The following is a 21,318-nucleotide window of genomic DNA, read 5'->3' as shown; positions in this document are numbered from 1 at the left end:
TCTTCATCATGGTTGTTGCTTTGTGGGAGAAAGGATTGTAGCAGAGTTGGGCCATAATTAGAATGGCAATGGAATGAAAGACTTTTCATATAGTAAGGTCATGTAGAGCATAGGGTAGATAATAGGTTAATCAAGGTGATATACAGTGCAACAGTTCAGTGTTAAAAGAGAAGAGGTAGACCACATTAGAGATGGATAAATGCAGAGAAAAAATATTTATGGCTACGAACTTTTTCAGATAAGGATGCAGGAAGAATGATTATCAGATGCAGTTTATTGTGTGAAGAGGCTAGGAGAGTTGCAATTACTTAATTCCTGCTCTCCTATCCTTGTGAGGTTCCTACAGCACTCAGGAAATTGAATAGTTTTGTTTGACAAAATAATCTACAAAGTAGAAACACAGAGAATAACTTACATATATTTGGAGTCTAGCACTCTAACTTACGACACAAAGCATGCACTGTGAATGTGCATGAGTGATTTAACAGGCTACAGGAACCTGATTCAGTGACATGGAATTAGGAGTAGACTTAATGATGACAAACAAGCCTTTCACTAAATGTAAAAATGTACTCTTCAGTAGTTAATCATAACTCCTTTTCTTATAAACTCCAATATCAAATAATCTGCCAATAAATATGGCTACTATCAAAAGTTAATCATAACTCCTTTTCTTATAAACTCCAATATCAAATAATCTGACAATAAATATGGCAAAATGGATGAAACAAAATTCTGGAGACACTTAAGGTACACGAATATAGAATACTATAAAGAATAAGAAATGGAAGACTGAAAAGGTCCACTATTGAGGTAAAAGATGCACTGAGATGATCTGAGCTTGTGGAGAACATGGATCTGCAATTAAGGCATTACTGGATCCCACCAGAATGCAGTTATGTTGCCAACACAAAGTCACCTTCAATGAGGCTATATCGTCATGAGTGAACTAAAAATAGTACAATCTAGTTAAAGAACTTCCAATTCAAATATGAGTTCATTTCCCTGCAATTGGACATACCACAACCTCGAAGCTAGAGAAGCCCTATAAAAAGGGGTCCTAGGGTTATATATCATATATCAATGACATCTGTAGAAGATATAGAATATTCAATGTACTGGAATAAGTATAATCAAGAGGTCTGGTGGAAAAGGAGGGAAATACAGAGACATTACAAATTCCTAGAAAAAGTCAAAAGGGTTTATAAAAGTGAAGTATGACCTTGGTTTCCTAAAACCATGAAAGAACTGTACTTCATATAAAAAAAATTCCAAATCAATCCAAACTAAAGTAATTTCGATGTTCTCTTGTAGCAGTACAGCATTATAAACACAATTTCTAAAATCTTCCAAAAATCCTCATATTATGACATCATAACATTAATGAAAAGATTAGCAACCCTTAACCTGTATCATATTTTGAAGAGTATGTATGTGGTTATATGGCAATCATTTTCCTATCAAATGAAAAGTACAAAAAAGAAAGAAGCACAGACTTTGAGAATATGAGCAAAGAATGACAATCTACCTATATATGTCTCTGAGACCTGTTCCCACCAGGAACTCACATCAAAGGGGTGGCCACGGCAATGGGGTCTCCACAAGTCCCTGTCCTTACATGCCTCCCTTGCATACAATAATCCACGTATTCTCTCCCTCCAGAACTCTTCCATTCTCTTTCTCCAAGTCACAGGCGGTCTACTCACAACAGTCTTTTTAATCATACTATCATACACTCTCCTTGTAAACTCATATCATGTAGTCTTTCCACATGACAAAATACTCAAAATATGGTGAATGCACTTGCTAATGATTTCTATGTAGATAAAAAACACAAAAACTAAATATGTGAAAACTCTGTGCACTTCAATAATTCAAAGAGAAATTCTTGATAATGGCAAACAGACGTGATGTGACTTACATCCATCATACTTTTTTTGGTTTATCTCAGTTTACATCTAGACTTTATCACTCACAGCAAAATAAACTTTACTAAATTCAGGTAGAATGCAAAAAATTACAAATAAATATAATGTTTCCTCAAAACAGATTCCTTCACAACAAATCCAATAATATTTCTATAATTCCTGTAACACTCTAATACATAATAATCTATGCCCTATGTTATGAGTAAAATAATGCCATTACAATATATGTGCGCAAAAAAGCAATTTGTATTAATATAACATGAAACTTTAGCCAACACTGCAAAAATTCAAAAGGATAACAGCCTTCTTTTTGATTACCTTTCAGAAATACTATATCAGACAAAACAATGTCTCAAAATAAATTTGCTTTTCTTCAATTGCATACTAATACATCAAAAAGCTGTCCTGCATTCGAATAATTCCCTTTGTCAGTCCCACCCTGGGCTAACATCATCTGCCACATCCCAATGATCCCAGTCCCTGTCTTCAGTTCTCTGGTCACTTTCAATATGAACAGTCTTGTTTCCATCATATTCCAACTCGTTCACATCATCGTAGGGTGCATAATCTGCGAGCCATGTCTCTTGATCTTCATTACCATCTTCATCAACATATTCAACAGTTTCATCTGATAACTTATCAGATTCTTCCCAAAGTTGTACTTTTCCATACCACTCATCACCATCACCCTGAGTCTCAAAGCAATCCTGTTTCACTGTCAAACTGAGAAGAAAACAGTATAATAATATCAAATCATGAAATGTATAGATCAAAAGCACTTCACTATCTTATTTACAATTCTTGTAAAGAAGGGTACATCTGACTAATTCCTGAGTTATGACACATGCTTAAAAGTGTCAATATGTCTTCCTTTCTAAACCTCAAAATTCACATTTTTCAAGTAGTGTAACTAATATATTCAACCTTACAATTTCAAAGATATTTTTTTTTTTTTTTTTTTTTTTTTTTTTTTTTTTTTTTTTATACTTTGTCGCTGTCTCCCGCGTTTGCGAGGTAGCGCAAGGAAACAGACGAAAGAAATGGCCCAACCCCCCCCCCCCATACACATGTACATACACACGTCCACACACGCAAATATACATACCTACACAGCTTTCCATGGTTTACCCCAGACGCTTCACATGCCTTGATTCAATCCACTGACAGCACGTCAACCCCTGTATACCACATCGCTCCAATTCACTCTATTCCTTGCCCTCCTTTCACCCTCCTGCATGTTCAGGCCCCGATCACACAAAATCTTTTTCACTCCATCTTTCCACCTCCAATTTGGTCTCCCTCTTCTCCTCGTTCCCTCCACCTCCGACACATATATCCTCTTGGTCAATCTTTCCTCACTCATTCTCTCCATGTGCCCAAACCATTTCAAAACACCCTCTTCTGCTCTCTCAACCACGCTCTTTTTATTTCCACACATCTCTCTTACCCTTACGTTACTTACTCGATCAAACCACCTCACACCACACATTGTCCTCAAACATCTCATTTCCAGCACATCCATCCTCCTGCGCACAACTCTATCCATAGCCCACGCCTCGCAACCATACAACATTGTTGGAACCAGTATTCCTTCAAACATACCCATTTTTGCTTTCCGAGATAATGTTCTCGACTTCCACACATTTTTCAAGGCTCCCAAAATTTTCGCCCCCTCCCCCACCCTATGATCCACTTCCGCTTCCATGGTTCCATCCGCTGACAGATCCACTCCCAGATATCTAAAACACTTCACTTCCTCCAGTTTTTCTCCATTCAAACTCACCTCCCAATTGACTTGACCCTCAACCCTACTGTACCTAATAACCTTGCTCTTATTCACATTTACTCTTAACTTTCTTCTTCCACACACTTTACCAAACTCAGTCACCAGCTTCTGCAGTTTCTCACATATATATATATAATATCCCTGGGGACAGGGGAGAAAGAACGCCCCCCACGCACTCCCCGCGCGTCGCAGAAGGCGACCAAAAGGGGAGGGGGCGGGTGGCTGGAAATCCTCCCCTCTTTCCCCCTTTTAATTTTCCAAAATAAGGAGCAGAGAATTCAAAGATATATAACAATGAAAAACATCACTTCGGAAGTATACTTCATCCACTCCTTTCACTCTAATAACATGTAGAAGTTTTGTAGATACTTCAACACAACGCACTAAACAGTACAGGAGTAAGGTCGTAGTTGTAAGTGAATGCCTCTTTACACATTTTATCATTCATTTTACCCACAGAAAACTTATTACTGATTATCTACATGTTTAGTCTTATATATTTTTTCTTTTTATATTCAATGTGATTCACAGACAATATTTTCATTACAGCAAAACATGTAAAGTTACCAGCCATACCAGTCTTGCAATGCTGTCAAGGTCAAGGGGGCACTGACAGCACTGTCTACATTTTAACCAGAAAACTTTTTCCTGCCTTATCTTGGTCAACTTTCAATGTTAGAAGAGTCAGAGTCAATAAAATACCCCACACATTACCTGAAGACAGATCACCACCTGCCCTCTCATTCTAGCTACAAGCTGTTCAATTTCCTCCCAAGTGAAAATGCTTTTGATTGGTTGGTTAGGATTTACAATATGTGTATGGCTCAAAATACGGTGCCAAAAGGTAATCAAAAAACGATGCCAGAGGATATGGGTGACAAATTGAATGTCAAATTACAAAGCTACAAGTTTGTTAAGTATAATTAGTAAGTCATACTGGAGAGTGGTGATTAAGAGATGGTGTCATTCATGTAACACCAGCTAGGGGAGGAACAATGGGGCTGAATTCTGGAGTGGTAATGGATGTGTGGATTAGGGGTTTGCCTTGTAAAAGTTTTGAGAAAAAAAAGATGCTCAGTCATTTATAATACACCAAAACCAAGGCCTACAGTTGTTTCCATGGTATCCCATGACTGCATCACATCCCTTGATTCAGCCCATATGTCCAAACCACTTCACCATACTCTCCTCAGCTCTTTCACACACACTCTTCTTACTGCCACACCTCTGTTACCCTATCATTTAATTCAATCACCACTCCTCACACCATTTATTGTCTTCAAACATCTCATTTTCAACTCGTCCAACCCCATCTGTACTTCTTATCTACGGCCTATGCCTCAAATCCACACACCATCAAGACTACTACACCACCAAATGGACAGTAACCTCTCTTTCCACAAACTCCTCAGTGTGCCCTACCTTAGCCCTTTCACCCATCCTATGAGTTCATTCGGCTTCCATGGCTCTTTCCACTGACATATCAAGTCCCAAATATCTGGAACACTTCACTTCCTTCAGGTTCTATCCAAACTCACACCCTAACCAACCTCTCTCTCTCTATCTATTGATAAACCTAATGACCTTGTATCTATTTATATTTACTCTTACCTTTCTCCTTTCATTCACTCTCACTTGAATCTGTGTGGGTTGGGTTAGATGGGTTATGTGAAGTGTTATCATAAAGGGAGAGTGTGTAACGTGCTCCTGGTGGTCCTTGTGTGCAAAAATTAATGTCTGGTGATGCTGCTGGTGGAGATCGATATTTGGGTGGTTGGTTGTGTAGGTTAGAGACTATGAAAGGATGCAATTGCTTTGCATGTAGTTCAACTCAGGGATCTGGTATGTGAGTGTTGAACCATGTAGGATGGTAGGAATTTACGTATCTGCACAGATAGGTAAAAAGGTAAAATATTTTTGTCTGTGAAAAGAAAGACATTACAAGAAATGAAAATCTGAAGATTTTCAGATTCTCTTTTTCGCAGTACCTTCTTCATGTATTTCTTTTGTACATGAGTCATTGTTAATGATCTAATTATCATCCATTACCTCTAAGCCTTATTTAGTCATAGAAGTATCTATTTGAACATTTCAGTTAATTATCTTTTAATTCTCACAGTATTTACAACCCTCATTTTCTACACTGAATTCATATACAATCATACTTTCTTTTTATATACTCTATTCACTTTTCTCCAAATGTTTAGAGTAAAATTGCAAACAAACATTCACACACCCTCATAAAGACTCACATGCCAATAAATATCAAATATTCTGTACCTGATTATAGTGGCTGGTATCTTGTGATCAGCAGACAGGTTTACCCATTTTGAGAGAGATTTCATTGGCATGACAGCATACTTGTTGTCCACTATGTAGAAAATATAATCATTCTTTTGCATTTCCTTTAGAGTTATATCATTTTCACTTTTAACATAATGAACATGAAAGAATACTAAATCCTCTTCACTGGATTCACTATCTTGTGATACTGGTGATATTTTAAGACAATGACTTTCCAGTGAATTTGAGTCCTGAGTGCCTTTTTCTGTAAGTTCTTCTGACTTATCATTTTCTGCCATCGCTCCCCAGTCCAGCTTACTTTGTGCACTTCTCTCACCACTAATTAAGTAATGTTTCAAGGAATCAAACCTTGCAATAGTGTAATCTCGGTCCTGTTCATCCTGGGTACGTGAATCAACTGGGAAATCAAAATCAGAGAGTATCTTGTATGAATCAGAAGAATTAATGGAGGTGCTCCTATCATTCAAACTCTCTGTAACTTCTGCACAATCCACATGAACATGAAAACAGGAATCCTTCTCATTTAAGAAGAGATTTTCCTTCATGGAGGAGGCTATTGATTCCTCTTCAGCAGATGATGATCGTAGAAAGACAGCCATCTGAGTACAGTAGGTGTTCTCTGGTCCCAGTCCACACCCAGAAAATTCCACAGAATAGTCCTTATTCTCTTGCACAATTCCTTGGCACCTGTTACCAAAATAGTTAAAAGACTATCAATATTACCTTAACTAATATTCAATGACTATGTCCATTTGACATCAACACATGGTTATGCATGAGGTTATCACCACTGTGTATCTCCAAATTTTCAAACAACAAAAACTTACACACATAAGCAATATCCAAAATAAAGGAGTTATCTACAACTAGTACAATAAGAAACTGTAGTGAAGCTTGCAGAGGGAGAGGAGGTATCCACTTAAATACAGTCAGCTAAGGTGTGAATGTCTGTGGAATAAACTTCAACTAAAGCATCCTTGGTCTGCTGTTCTTGAAGTGAATAATCTTGGCTTAAATCCATCCATATATCTAATGTACAAAACAAGACTCAGTCCAAAAAAAAAGCAATCACATGAGAAATTTTGACAGTAATTATCTGAAAATAATATCAGTAATCAAAACTTCATATCAGTCACATACAAATTTTTGCTGCAATACATTCTCTCAACATAAAATCAATACTCACTTGCCCACTACCTATGCAGCAATTCAACTTACATGGTTCCAGAAAATGCATGATCTAAACTGCCCTAGTCATACTGCACTCAAAAATTCAATGCTATAATGTATCGTTTGAAAACTCTGCCAGAAAACAATGTTATAATCATAAAGCCACATCCACCACAAGCAATTGGTCTCCACTGCCTGATCTTGGTCCCTAAAGGCCACTAGAAAGTGACCCATCTTCTACTAGAGTTGGAATGTTGGGAAAGGAGTGAGTGAGCTTAAGAACATACTTTCATTGGATCACAGCCAGCTTTTTTGAGCTACCCTCCCTCTCACTTCCTGCCTAATGTAATAATACCCTAAAACCAAGCACTATAACATTCCAATGCTTACCTCAGCCAACAATGAAAAGGTTCTTTCACTTTTAGGTTCTATTTTCTTCCAAGAAGATCAGTTATGAGAAGGACAGTGTTTAGTAATGACGTCCAAAGCAAAAGAGCATAAGCACCTACCATGAGGAAGATGTGTGGAGCAAAAAAGCCAGCCAGCATTTGAAAGGTATGAACAAGCAAAGAATGAGTACAGGATAAAGAGGGAGGAGCAAAAAAGTGGAAGTATACCAGGGATAAGACCAAAAAATCCAAACTATCTAATAAATATATTTGAAGTAAACTGTCAGTTTGGGAGCAGGTAATCAGGCAGAAGAGCTATGGAAGAAGACAAAACAATATGCAAGGAAATAAATGATAAGTTTGAAAGTGTACTCACGACATTAGCCAAACAGGAGTGAGAGGGGATATGAAGTGGGACTTGGAAGGCCTTAAAAATGTTAGAAAAAACATAAGTATACCACTGAATGATACTGATCCATATGAGGAATATAGTCTCCATGCATGCAAAAGGAGAGTACAGAAAACAACTGAAGAGCAACTTAAAATATCATCCATCCAAGGAAATGCTGTAGAGGATGTAGTGCTGCAGGGATAGAAAACAGCAAAAATTGTACCTATCTCTAGAATGCTGTGCTAAACTACATAACAGGCTCTCTGATATGTGTGCTCTGATAAATACTTAAAAAAAAAAGTTTGAAAGCATATGAATATTTACCTGCAAAAGAGACTATATCTTAGTGAAGGACACTATAGGTCCAGTGAAATGTCAACCATAACAAATTCTTTTGATTTCACTAAGAAAGTAAGCTCCATTTTTAATAAAAGAGATAAGGAGGCTGTGTGTTCCTTGATTGTCAATAGGTGTTAAACAAAGTACCACATAGGAGTTTGATGTGGAAGTTGGATCTCATTCAAAGGACAAAAAAATTTTCGTAGTGGATGGGAATAGAACAAGCTGTCAAAGGAGCCATCTCAAAATGGATCCCATGACTAGCCATGAGGCTCTGTCTAGGAACTACTGGTGTCCATGATCAATGTAAATGACTTGCCAGAGGGATTGTACTCATTACTCACTGTTTGCAAATAATGCAAACAAGAAGAGAAATGTAAAGAATGACAATGCATCAATCTACAATGGAAATTACACACAGTTGATCTGATACATGGCAGAGGAACTTTAACCCAAATCAATGCAAAGTAACAAGGATAGAAAACCATGAATAAAGACCTTGATGAGAACATATCCAGCTGGAAATAAACTACAAGGACTTTGAGGTTGATAATGTATCTTAACATGCTGCCAGAACACCAAGGGAAATTTTGGAGACAAACTGTCTGTATTATGTCTTTTGTTAATCCATCTACAATGGAATCAATTATCATAATTCAATACCTTTCGACAAAAGCTCATTTCACAAGTTAGAGTATGCTGTAAACACACACGCCAATCCGGTAAAGAAAATTATGCAATGAAAAAAATGCATTTATGATCTATATAACAGTCCACTGCTGGAAGCTTAAACCATATTCAAAGTTAATGGTTGTTTTGAGTCCATTTCATACATACATACTGTAAAGTGAAGTGCACGAGCAGATGACATGGTTCTCATAGCAGGCTCAACTAAGTCCAGGAACTAGCGTCTGAGTTTGGAAGAGTGTCTGACAGGAGGAGGAAGATGAGGAATAATTTGAACAAGTATAATGTGATAAGATGTAAAACAAAATGGTTTGAGCATAAATTCAAAAGGAGAAGACCTGGGTAAGTAAAATTTTTTAACAGTGGCCATGGCTGGGGGATGGACCTACAGGAGCTGGAGTGAGCTATAGTGCAGGAAAGGAGGGATAAGGTCCTGGGTGCATTTAAGTGTGTACAAAAGGAGTGGTCATTGTCTGATGGTACAGTGGTCTTGAAAGTGTTGTAATGATGCAATTCTTAGGCCCTAAGTGCAAAGAGTACTTATTTACAAGTACTTACAGCAGGAAGAATGCGAATGTGCTGGAAATAAAATAGGGATTAAAAATGTACATGGTGTACATCAGAATGATTGTGTAAGGAATGACATCGTAAGAAGTCAGTATGGTAGTTTACAAAGTCTGATTGAGAAAAGACTGGGTAAGCTGAAATAGTTTGGACACATGAGAATCATAACCAAGCAAAAACTGACTAAGAGTTTTTCCTGTTAGAAGCGGATGGAGCAAAGGGAACGGGAAGACTATGCAGATGGATGGGTGGAGTGAAATGGGTTTTGAAGTTATGTAGCCTGAACATTTAGGAGGGTAAGAGGCATGCAAGGGACAGATTTAAGTGGAGAAATGTAGTATACATGCAGCGATGTGGGAAATGGGATATGAAGAGGTCATGAGCTGGGGGATATGAAGCTGTCAAGAGAAAACTATGTTACGGTCTGGGGGGGTCAGTTGTGGCTGGTGGGCTCTGGTTCCAGTGAACTATATATGATGGCTAGAATAAATGTCAGCACAAGAGGTTGCTGTTCATTTGTTCTTCATGCTACCATGATAATCTCGGAAAAAAGAAAAAATAACAAATAAAAGTGGTAAATATCATAACATAACTTATACAACAAACAACAAGCTACTGCTGGAAATAACATGACAAAAGCAAATATTGTCACTAATGACACCACCAGCATATGGTCTTAAGTGTTAGACAAAATCTCCAATAATGCCGTCTAGAAATCAGATTCATAAAAATACCTAAAAGAATACTTCCCACGTATTCCCTGCGTGTCGTAGAAGGCAACTAAAAGGGAAGGGAGCAGGGGGCTGGAAATCCTCCCCTCTCGTTTCTAGTTTTCCTAATGAAGGAACAGAGGAGGGGGCCAAGTGAGGATATTCCCTCAAGGGCTCAGTCCTTTGTTCTTAACGCTACCTTGCTGACGTGGGAAATGGCAAATAGTATGAAAAAAAAAAAACCTAAAAGATATATGAATCCACATGATGCAAAGAGAAACAAGAGAAAGTCTGAATGGAACTTGTCTCAAACCATTATTCTAGTTGCTATCATTGGTTAAAGCTTCTATTTCTATCAAGGCAATCAACAGGTAAGCTGAACATATACAAAGTACTTGAATAATCACAAGACGATTTTTCATCAAATGGTCCAGGTGTACACTAACCAATGATTAAACTCCTGTGCAGTCCATTCGAACTTGTGATCTGAATGCCTAAATTTTCCTGGAGTAAAGCCTGGAATGTACTTGTTAAAGTCAGCATTGGGAGTGGTCATGATTACCAACTCTGGTTTAACATCCTGGAACACACACTTCACTAGTTCCGGCAGCTCTGATAACTGCATGTGCTCTATTCTGTGGGGGGGAAAAGAATCTTATATAACTGTGTCACAGTATCACATTATTAGGCAATATAATCATCAACAGCATAATTTACTGATGTACGTATACTGTGATTGCATTAAGGCAAGAGGAAGAAAGGTCTGTCTTTAAATTACAGAGGTATTTGTTTGTTTAATGTACCTGGAAAACTGTATGGAAGAACAATGATTGAGAGGGTGGTAGCATACATAGTGTATCAAATTGGGGGAGGAACAATGTGGTTTCAGGAGTGGTAGAGGCATTAATGCACATATATGTGTATATGAGTGCATGGGCCATTCTTTGCCTGTTTCCTGGCACTACCTCGCTAATGCGGGAAATGGTGATCAAGTATAATAAAAAAATATTTATATATTTAGTTTATTTACTATACCTGATCGCTGTTTCCTGCATCAGTAAGGTAGTGCCACGAAACAGACGAAGAATGGCCCATTCGCTCATATACACACATCTATACATAAAAGCCTATACATGCACATATACATACATATACATAACATATAAACATAAACATACACATACACAAATACATATATACACATGCACATATTCATACTTGCTTGCCTTCATCCATTCCTGGCGCTACTCTGCCCAACAGGAAACAGCATCGCTACCCCCTGCTTCAGCAAGGTAGCACCAGAAAAACTGACAAAAAAGGCCACATCCGTTCACATTCAGTCTTTAGCTGTTATGTATAATGCACCAAAACCAAACCACAGCTCCCTATCCACATCTAGGCCCCACACACCTTTTCATGGTGTATCCCAGACATTTCACATGCCCAGTGACAGCAGACACAGACACAAAAGCAACAAGGAATGCTACTGCCTCGTGTGAGTTGGTTTAAATGAAACCTAAACTCTTTTGCATCTTGCATTTACTAAAAACCTCAGCTTAAGATCATAAGGATACCATTAACCCTTTCATCAACTGATGATGCAGACTGCATCGCTAAGGTCCTCGGACCTTTTTACTGTCATCACTTAACTTCACAGATGGAAATCCTCACATGCAGCAAGAAATGATTACATAACCCATTTTTTCAATTTCCTTCACGACATGAATGAGCATTCATGTGGTAATCAAGAAATACAACAAGGTGTGCTTAACAGTGCAGCCTGCATTGTCAGCCAGCAAGTGGTGGAAAATTTCTACCAACACAACTTGCATCATCAGTGAGCAAATGGGTGAATTTTGTAAAACCTGCCATAATGCGAAAGGGTTAACATTCATTGCAGTATGAAACTGTAACATTAATCATGACAGTACCAATTTCTCAACAATTAGCTTTCCTTTCAAAAGCATGAACTACATAATAAGAAAAAGAGTACTCACAATTCAATCATGGTGACAACATCAGTCCCAGAGAGGACTGAATCATATTTGCTGGCATCACCACACACCGCCTTCACATTAAGAGGTAAAGAACGAAGCATCAAGTAGTCAGCTAGCATGGGATTTATGCGGTACACATTATCCTGAAGAAAAAAGAATATAAAGACAAAATATAAAAGAGCTGAATATAGTACATATCAAACTCAGAAGTAAATTCTTATATTGGCAAACACTAACAGCAATCAAGTAACAAAATAATGTCAATGTTTTTGAATAAACATGGTAGATGATAAATAAATATTCACTGCCATGTCCATTCCTAGATATCTAAAACTCCTTACTTCCTCCAATTTTTCTCCTTTCAAACTTACTTCCCCACTAACTTGTTCCTCAACCCTCCTGAACCTAAAAACCATGCTTATTCACATTTACTCTCAACTTTCTCCTTTCACACACTCTGCCAAACTCATTCACCAACTTCTGTAGTTTCTCACTTGAATCAGCTGCCAGTGCTGTATCACTGGTGAAAAACAACTGACACTCTTCCTAGGCCCTCTAATCAATGCATACTCGCCCCTCTCCAAACTCTTGCATTTACCTCCCAATCCATAGACAAATTAAACAACCATGGACACAAAACACACCCCTGCTGCAGACCTACCTTCACTCTCCTCTCTTTCTACTCATACACATGCCTTACAACCTTGATAAAACCTTCTCAATTCTAGCAGCTTACCTCCCACACCATGTATTCTTAAGACCTTCCACAAAGCATCATTATCAACCCTACCATATGCCTTCTCCTGATCCATAAATGCGACATACAAATTCACCTGTTTTCATAAGTATTTCTCACACATTCCTCAAATCAAATATCTGATTTGCAAATCCTCGACCACTTCTGAAACAACATTACTCCTCCCTGATCTGATTCTCAGTAAATGCCTTCGTCCTTTCAATCAATACCCTCCCATACAATTTACCAGGTATACTCAACAAACTTATGCCTCTGAAGTATGAAAACTCACCTTTATCCTTAGCCTTTATACAATGACACCATATATACATTCCATCAAACTTCAGGCACCTCACCATGATCCATACATACACTGAATACCTTTACGAAACAATCAACAATACAGTCACCCCCTTCCTTAATAAATTCAACTACAATACCATCCACTTCTACCACCTTGCCACAGTTCATCTTCTGCAAGGCTTTAACCACTTCTCTTCACCGAACCACTCTTCATGACTACTCACTTCACATACACCCTGACCAAAACACCCTACATCTGCTGCTCTACCATCAAACACATTTAACAATCCACTATTAACCCGTGCAAAAAATCTGATCTACAAACCTATTCAATTCCAAAATCCCCCTTTCTCCAACAAGGAATTCAATGATCCTTCTCACACTGTAAAACTAATTCAAATGACAAAAATGCAAAGTGAAAACTTTTCATAAAATGAAAAAAAGTTACAGACCTTATCGATAATTGTCACAATATTTACCTTCAATGTTTGATCATCTTTGTCAAGTAAAATGATCTCTTGTATGCCAGGTACATCAAGCAGGTACCTAAAGAACTTCATTTCTCCACTTCCAATGTCTACCACCTGTTAATGGGATGTAACATACATATTATATATAAACTACACTCAACTAAGTAATGTATAGCTGTGATATTAATGAAACAGATCATGTAGGTTGTCAAACATTATACATATACATATACACAAATGTACATATTTATACTTACTTGCCTTCATCCATTCCTGGCACTACCCAGCCCCACAGGAAACAGCATCGCTACTCCCTCCTTCTGCGAGGTAGCACCAGGAAAACAGACAAAAAAAAGGCCACATTCGTTCACACTCTAGCAGTTATGTGTAATGCACTGAAATCACAGCTCCCAATCCACACCCAGACCCCACAGACCTTTCCATGGTTTACCCCAGATGTTTCACATGCCCTGGTTCAGTCCATTGACAGCATATTGACCCCTTTATTTCTCTGGCTGGCTTAAGCAAAACTTCTCTGAATAGTTTAACACTACAGCACAGTAATTCTCAGTCACACTTTTGGAAAACATCTTAAGTTATTCCGAACATCAAAGATATGCTGAAAATGTAAACTAATTTGTTCTCACTAACAATGAATGAAGATGATGGTATCCCAGATTTCTGAAAATGTTTGGAGTCTGCTGTATTGCAGATATTTGTCAACAAAATAACCCAAAATTAACAGAATAATGCACGGCATAAGTGGTAAACACTGGTGCAGCTTAGTAAAAGATTAAGTACACATACCCTAGAGATATCTATAACACAGAGAATCTGATACTCTAGTGTCAAGTGACTGGTGCATGATGAGGCTGAGGATGTACTAGTTACCTAAGAAGAATGGGAACTTTATACTGAAGTATCCTCTCAACCAGATGTGTACATTTTATGTAAAAAGACATCTTTGGTAAGAGCAAACCTCATTCTTTCCATTGTCTTGAAAATAAGTTTATTCACAACCTAATCTAGACATATGTAGTAACTAAAAACAAAAATGTAGTTACTTTTTCTGACTGTTGGTTCTGTATTGTACTGTGAAACTAAAAACAGAATCTTTTCCAGTGACAATACAATTTAAACTTAAAGTACAGGTTTTGAAGTGTGAAAAACACTCATTTTAGTGCAGTTTCCTAAGAGCCATTAGTGACAACCCAGACTGGAGATTATAAGCCCCCTACCTCACTTATAATAGAAATGTATCTCACCTCTGATACTATCATACTATCTTTTAGTAACAGTATCTGCTTGGATCAAGCCCACCCTTCCAACAAATGAATAACATCTATTCAGTGATGGAACCATAAACCCTTTGTCATAGGTACCAACTTACCTCATTAATGATATGTAGGACCAGTTTATCTTTGTATCCCCTCACAGATGATTTAGGGAAGTGAAAATATTGTCGTCCTATAGTATTTCTATGGTACAGATCATATGATGCACATTCTTCTATCGTAAGCTGCTTGCTATAACTCCATTTGCAGTAAGGGCAAAATTTTTTCTTAGGGCTAAACAAAGAATGACTCATCTATACTTCTGACATTTCAATCAATGATTCATGGATCATAGATCAAGAATGATCCTTTTAAAAAAATTCCTACCTTACATTCGCAGCTCCAGGTTCCATGTATAGTCGTCCAACTGACTATGTACTGGGCTTAGATTGAACTATAAAGATTTGGAGGGATAGAAAATGTATGAGGTGAAATTGTTTCCTTTACATCCACATTCCATGAAGTAATGAGCATCTATACTGACAGCCTGGAGAGAATGCTACTGCTAAGATTTGGATGATGATCAATCAGAGAGTGGGCCTGGACTGAGTTGATGCCATTAGTAGCAGGTGGTTAACTTGAGGCAAGGGGCATTTACCTCAACAATAAGGTAGGGGGTTAAAAGGATTCTAAACCCTAAAGGTCCAAGATATTTCTCATGGCTCACAGGATGAACCAACCATGAAGAGAAAAATAAATAATGGAATTCAATCAAATAAGAAGATAATGAAAATAAACTGTTCACAGGTCTCACCTTGGTAAATATCCCACCATTCACAGAGACAATTTTGTCCTTGACTTTCTGGTATCGTTGACGATAAAGTGGAGGAGAAAAGACAATGTTATCATCATATATGCGTAGCGTTCCCAAACTCCCATCCACAATCTTAAGTTTCTCTTGCTTTTGTCCTGACATGGGAATGATGCTTCAGCTTTCTCTGGGGGTAAATCATAACAATAATAATAATGAGAATCATCATGAATAAAACCAGAACAAGAATTATATATCTAATTTCAACATCTTATGGGTGTAATTAGGTTTAAGTCATTTGAGTGTACTGCCCATTTATACAGGGGTGCTTATCAAAAAGGTATTCAACAAACAGTTATGCTTAATATTATGCTTAATATTTTTCATACCTCTTTCACCTATTCCACGTTAATTTCAAAGGACTGTATACATACAATACTTTGTGAATGTATGAGGTACGTTTATATAAATGGTGGAATCTACTATAACCTATATCTGATTATAAAGTATAATTAACGCAATTCTAATTAATGCTATCTTGAGTTGTCTGCATGTGTAACTGCTACCAGAATCCTTTTGGATGCTTCATTCCAGTGTCTGTATGAAGACCAACCACATAAGGAATGCATTATCATACCTCCTTCTTTCCTCAAGTAACAAAGCTGTGGAACTCTCCTTTCACGTTTTCCTCTGCCTAAAACTCTTCTATTTTCATGAGCTAGGTCCACAAACACCTGAGGAGCAATGATTAATTTCCTCATTCTTTTTCCTAATACCTCATTGTCTTTTCACTCACAACTGAAGAATAATGACCCTGTGCCATGTTGGTCACTATAAAAAATACATTTCATTAGCAATTTTAATCATCCATTAATGCAGACTAAAACTGGTAAAGTGAGATTTGAAGTGGCTAGCGTAAAATAAGAAACCACTAAATCTGATTTGGTGCAGCAAACGTTAAAAACGAGATCACTCTCATTCAGTGAGCCACTGATCAGGCAATGCGAGGTAAATATTAACCATCTCTTTATTTCCAAAAAACTCCCTGTGCATTTGTTCACATACCAACCGACAATATATAATGCCTCCCAATCTGTTCTTTCTCACAATGGTAATGCAGTGGCAATCATCCGCACTAAAATAAGAGGAAGTGCATAATAAGACAGCATCATATCCAAGCCATCAGTGAGGGATACAATGACAATCCAGCATTCCTTCAGTACCATTACGAGATACACTGATACAAATGGTGACACCACAGAGCACAAGCTACTAATTTGGTGGGAAGCATTTACCATACTAGCAAGGTAGGGGATTAAGAGGATTCTAACCTCCTGAGGTTTACATTTGGCACTATACAGTGGATACAGTCACCTCAATAGGGAAATATTAGGTATCATTTGACTCCACATATCAACTACATCATTCAGAGAATCATATTGTTTTTCTAATCTGATGAAACTGTAATTCAAGTTACTTTACTATCATTCAACCTCACATTTTCCCCCTCCTTCACAGCCCTCCTCATTACTATCATCAATAAGGTACTGGGTTATTCACTTTCATAAGAAATATTATTGCTGCTACAGAAAACTTTCTCTTAATTCCTTTATTTTATACAAAACAATGATTTCATATGAAGCTAATAAAAACTTCAGAGCTAAAACACGCGAGTCGTTTTTCAGACAAATTACCTAACATTTGACACAATTATGTCAAATATATATATATATAGCAAAATAAAAATTACGTATTATTATCAAAATATACCATCATCACTGTTGTCGCTTTCCTTCAACTGTATTGCCTATAAAGAGCGGGGGGGGGGGGGGGGGGAAATACACTTAAACAGGTGAACAAACCTCTAAACAGCTGACTGCACAGTAATATTCACAGTCTTTAATTAACATAAAAAAGGAAGTTTAAGTTGCTTGAGTAAATAAGGTGAGATTTTCATATATTATGTTGGTTTCATGAAGCGTTTTCTTAATTTTTACCACTTATTTCCCTCGGTCATCACTGCCCTCCTCACTATCTTACGAGTATATGCTCCCTCAAAATCTCTTCTAATAAGAATAAGGAGTCCATTGGTATAGTTTCTCCAAATTCCGTGCAATTCATGGCGTGCCCAAAAACTCACTTCACCAAGGATCACCGTTAGAATACACCGCTATCACAATATATAAAGTAGTCGCGTCTTGGACATGAACACCACTTCCGCAGGCCTGGAGGATCGCTTACTGATTTTACGCATCTCTAACAGATAAACATTAACTAAATTATCTAAATAAAAACCTAAGTTAACAAATTCTTCGTTTCTTACCAAGATGTAGAGTGACAATATCGGTGTAATGGAAAACCTGTTTAATTACTGCATTCGCAAGCCTTCCTCAACTCCTTTATATTTCGTCTTCGTCTGCTGATTGAGATACGGACTTAAAAGTATTTTTTCTTTAATATTAAGGGAGTTATACACTGATAATCTGTATCTTTAGTCAGTATATTATAACTATAATGGTTTAATAGTTTATGAAAAAAATTATATCTACATAAGGTCTCGATAAAAAGAAAATCTATGCAAATACCCTAATGCAGTGAAATTTGTTACTACTATGTATGGGAATATTTCACTAATATTCATTAGTAATAATTGTTGTTGGTTGTAGTAATCAAAAGAAAACAAAAGGAAAAACATGACCCTAAGCATTTAATAAATTTGTGAATGAAATTATTTTTACACTCGCTGCTTTCAATGGATGGTACGGTATCCAGCACTAAGATAAGCAATATCCAAGTTTAACCTGTTGGAGCTTCCCTACACACACGAGGTAGTACCGAAATCATGGTACTTAGTTTTTTCCGTATTGTAGGGTGATACCTTGGGAGCGGCGAAACGTATAGCATATGAGAGATTTATGGGAAAGACAGACAACAGAAGCCCCATTAGCCTATGCATATCTTTAATCCACTTGCAAGGGGGGGGGGTTATGCTTAAACTAAAAATATTAGTAGAAACTGTAGCTCACTGAATTCTTTAACGTAAACATTCCGTCATTCATAATTTTCTTACAATGAACAAGGAAACGGACCTCAAAACTAGGCTGTGTACAAAGGTAGTACAACTTACGTTTCACTAAAAGTCTACGGGTATGTAATTCTAACAACCCGTTTCAAAATAATGTTCACTGCTAATGTACGTGGAATGGTCAAATAACAGACCGGGTGGTCCATATTGAGGTTATCTGCACACACACACACACACAAATGAAGAAACGAGATTGGAATCAGAAATTTAATGCGATAGGCTTTGCTGAATAATGTAGTTAGCTTCCTCATAAAATGTTCTCACACGGGAGGGCAGGCTTTCTATTACACTTGTAGTCGAACATGACCTCCCTCTGATCCCTCTTTCAGTAGTATATATAATACCGGGACCGTAGTGAGAATCTGTCTTGTGAAAGAATTAAACAGTACTTTCACAACTTAAGAGGAAAGTGTACAACACCTTGATCTGATATGAATCAGTCTCTTCAGCCAAGAGGCCAATCTTGAACTTTTTAACCCGATGCACCCGACGTTTATCCTGTTATTATACTTTGGCATTATTACTAAAGTACTAGCAATGGAATGAAAAATTTGAAAAAGAGCAATTAAAAAGTCCCAGGCTGGATTAAATTTCATGAAGGACTTTGCAATAAATGCTGCTCGCCTAACATGACTCATGTTTGGTTGACCTTGTTTGGCCCTTCTGATTATCACTCACGAACAACAGGACACAATTTTGAAAAATGTCTTTGGTGAAGGAAAGCCTAAGAGAAGCTCAGAGAACAAGATTTAAGCAAATCAACCAGAGATAACTCATACTAGCTTTGGAAGGATATCAACTCCATGGGCCCAAGTCATGAGCAATTGCCCTTCTATGCTACTTTCAAGGGGTTTGGCAGGTTAAAGGATGCAGACAGCAGACATAGACACTTGACTAAGACAGAATGGAAGATGGATCCTGGGATTTTTCAGATATATCCTACTTATGAATTGTGGTTATTCTCCCAAGCTAGAACTACAGCATAAGTATGGGTTTTAATGTGGTATCCTCAAAATCATATATATATATATATATATATATATATATATATATATATATATATATATATATATATATATATATATATATATTTTTCTTTCAAACTATTCGCCATTTCCCGCATTAGCGAGGTAGCGTTAAGAACAGAGGACTGAGCCTTTGAGGGACTACCCTCACCTGGCCCAATTCTCTGTTCCTTCTTTTGGAAAATTAAAAAAAAAAACGAGAGGGGAGGATTTCCAGCACCCCGCTCCCTCCCCTTTTAGTCGCCTTCTACGACACACAGGGAATACGTGGGAAGTATTCTTGCTCCCCTATCCCCAGGGATAATATATATATATATATATATATATATATATATATATATACTCAGACCAGCATTAATAATCATATATATATATATATATATATATATATATATATATATATATATATATATATATATATATATATATATATACTCAGACCAGCATTAATAATCATACTATAGTAATTAAATCAACATGATCAGAAGAACCAACCCCTTTTGAAATACAGAATCAATGATACTTTCGAATCTTTGACTTGTTCATCTTGGCAACCTACTAGGTTTTGGAGAGTTGTGGTAATTATTGCTACAAAACTCCAACCTACAAAACACACATACTTGCAGAACTGAATGTTTCAAGTTTTTTTTTTTCTTACCAGGATAAAGTGGCGAATATGGAAAATAGTTCAAGTTAACAAATTGGGGCATAAATGTTTATCACTCAATCTATGTATTTTCTGCAGAGTCTTCTTGTACACACGATCTACAGGTGGATGTCTGTGCACTCATAATAGTAGTTTTTAGGGTAATGAGGATTACAGAATTTTTTTCCTTGCAATGGAAGAGATATGGGATATGAGTAGCACATTAAGTCATCTTTTCTTTCTTTCATACTATTCGCCATTTCCCGCATTAGCGAGGTAGCGTTAAGAACAGAGGACTGGGCCTTTGAGGGAATATCCTCACCTGGCCCCCTTCTCTGTTCCTTCTTTTGGAAAATTAAAAAAAAAATGAGGGGAGGATTTCCAGCCCCCCGCTCCCTTCCCTTTTAGTCGCCTTCTACGACACGCAGGGAATATGTGGGAAGTATTCTTTCTCCCCTATCATATGGATATTTAAATTTCAAGCAGGAAAAGTTAGCAAATAAATTGATGCTGGTCACTGTTCTCTCAGAACATATCATTTGCTATCACCTGTTGTTCAAAAATTAAGAATGGAAAACACAACACCTTTGATCCCCCAATCAACTGTGCAGAAGACCAACCATTCCTTCAACCATTCTTTCATGCCATTTCTAAAAACATTCCTTGAGTCAACAGTAACAAGCCTGAAGCACAGACTCCAGTT

General features: G+C 37.3%; 1 protein-coding gene across 3 annotated transcripts; it reads right to left on the bottom strand.

Annotated features, from left to right (window-relative positions):
- Window positions 1-259: 259 nt before the first annotated feature.
- Window positions 260-18,289, bottom strand: Hen1 (Hen1 methyltransferase). 3 transcript variants are annotated; one of them, XM_071684669.1, is made up of 7 exons: window positions 18,183-18,289; window positions 15,863-16,046; window positions 13,784-13,888; window positions 12,266-12,408; window positions 10,715-10,903; window positions 5,995-6,705; window positions 260-2,651 (listed from the first exon to the last, which is right to left on the bottom strand). In XM_071684669.1, the coding sequence occupies exons 2-7, from the start codon at window positions 16,022-16,024 to the stop codon at window positions 2,357-2,359; spliced, it is 1,605 nt and encodes a 534-aa protein (XP_071540770.1). In that variant the 5' UTR covers window positions 16,025-16,046; window positions 18,183-18,289; the 3' UTR covers window positions 260-2,356. The 3 variants fall into 3 exon arrangements, with proteins under 3 accessions (XP_071540770.1, XP_071540771.1, XP_071540772.1); XM_071684670.1 differs by lacking the exon at window positions 18,183-18,289 and adding an exon at window positions 18,000-18,090; XM_071684671.1 differs by lacking the exon at window positions 18,183-18,289 and adding an exon at window positions 17,722-17,931.
- Between the last annotated feature and the right edge of the window lie 3,029 nt (window positions 18,290-21,318).

The sequence above is a fragment of the Panulirus ornatus genome, chromosome 38 (assembly GCF_036320965.1).
Source record: "Panulirus ornatus isolate Po-2019 chromosome 38, ASM3632096v1, whole genome shotgun sequence".
Lineage (NCBI taxonomy): Eukaryota > Metazoa > Arthropoda > Malacostraca > Decapoda > Palinuridae > Panulirus > Panulirus ornatus.
The sequence above is the reverse complement of the archived record's forward strand: the minus strand, read 5'-3'. Positions and strand labels throughout refer to the sequence as shown.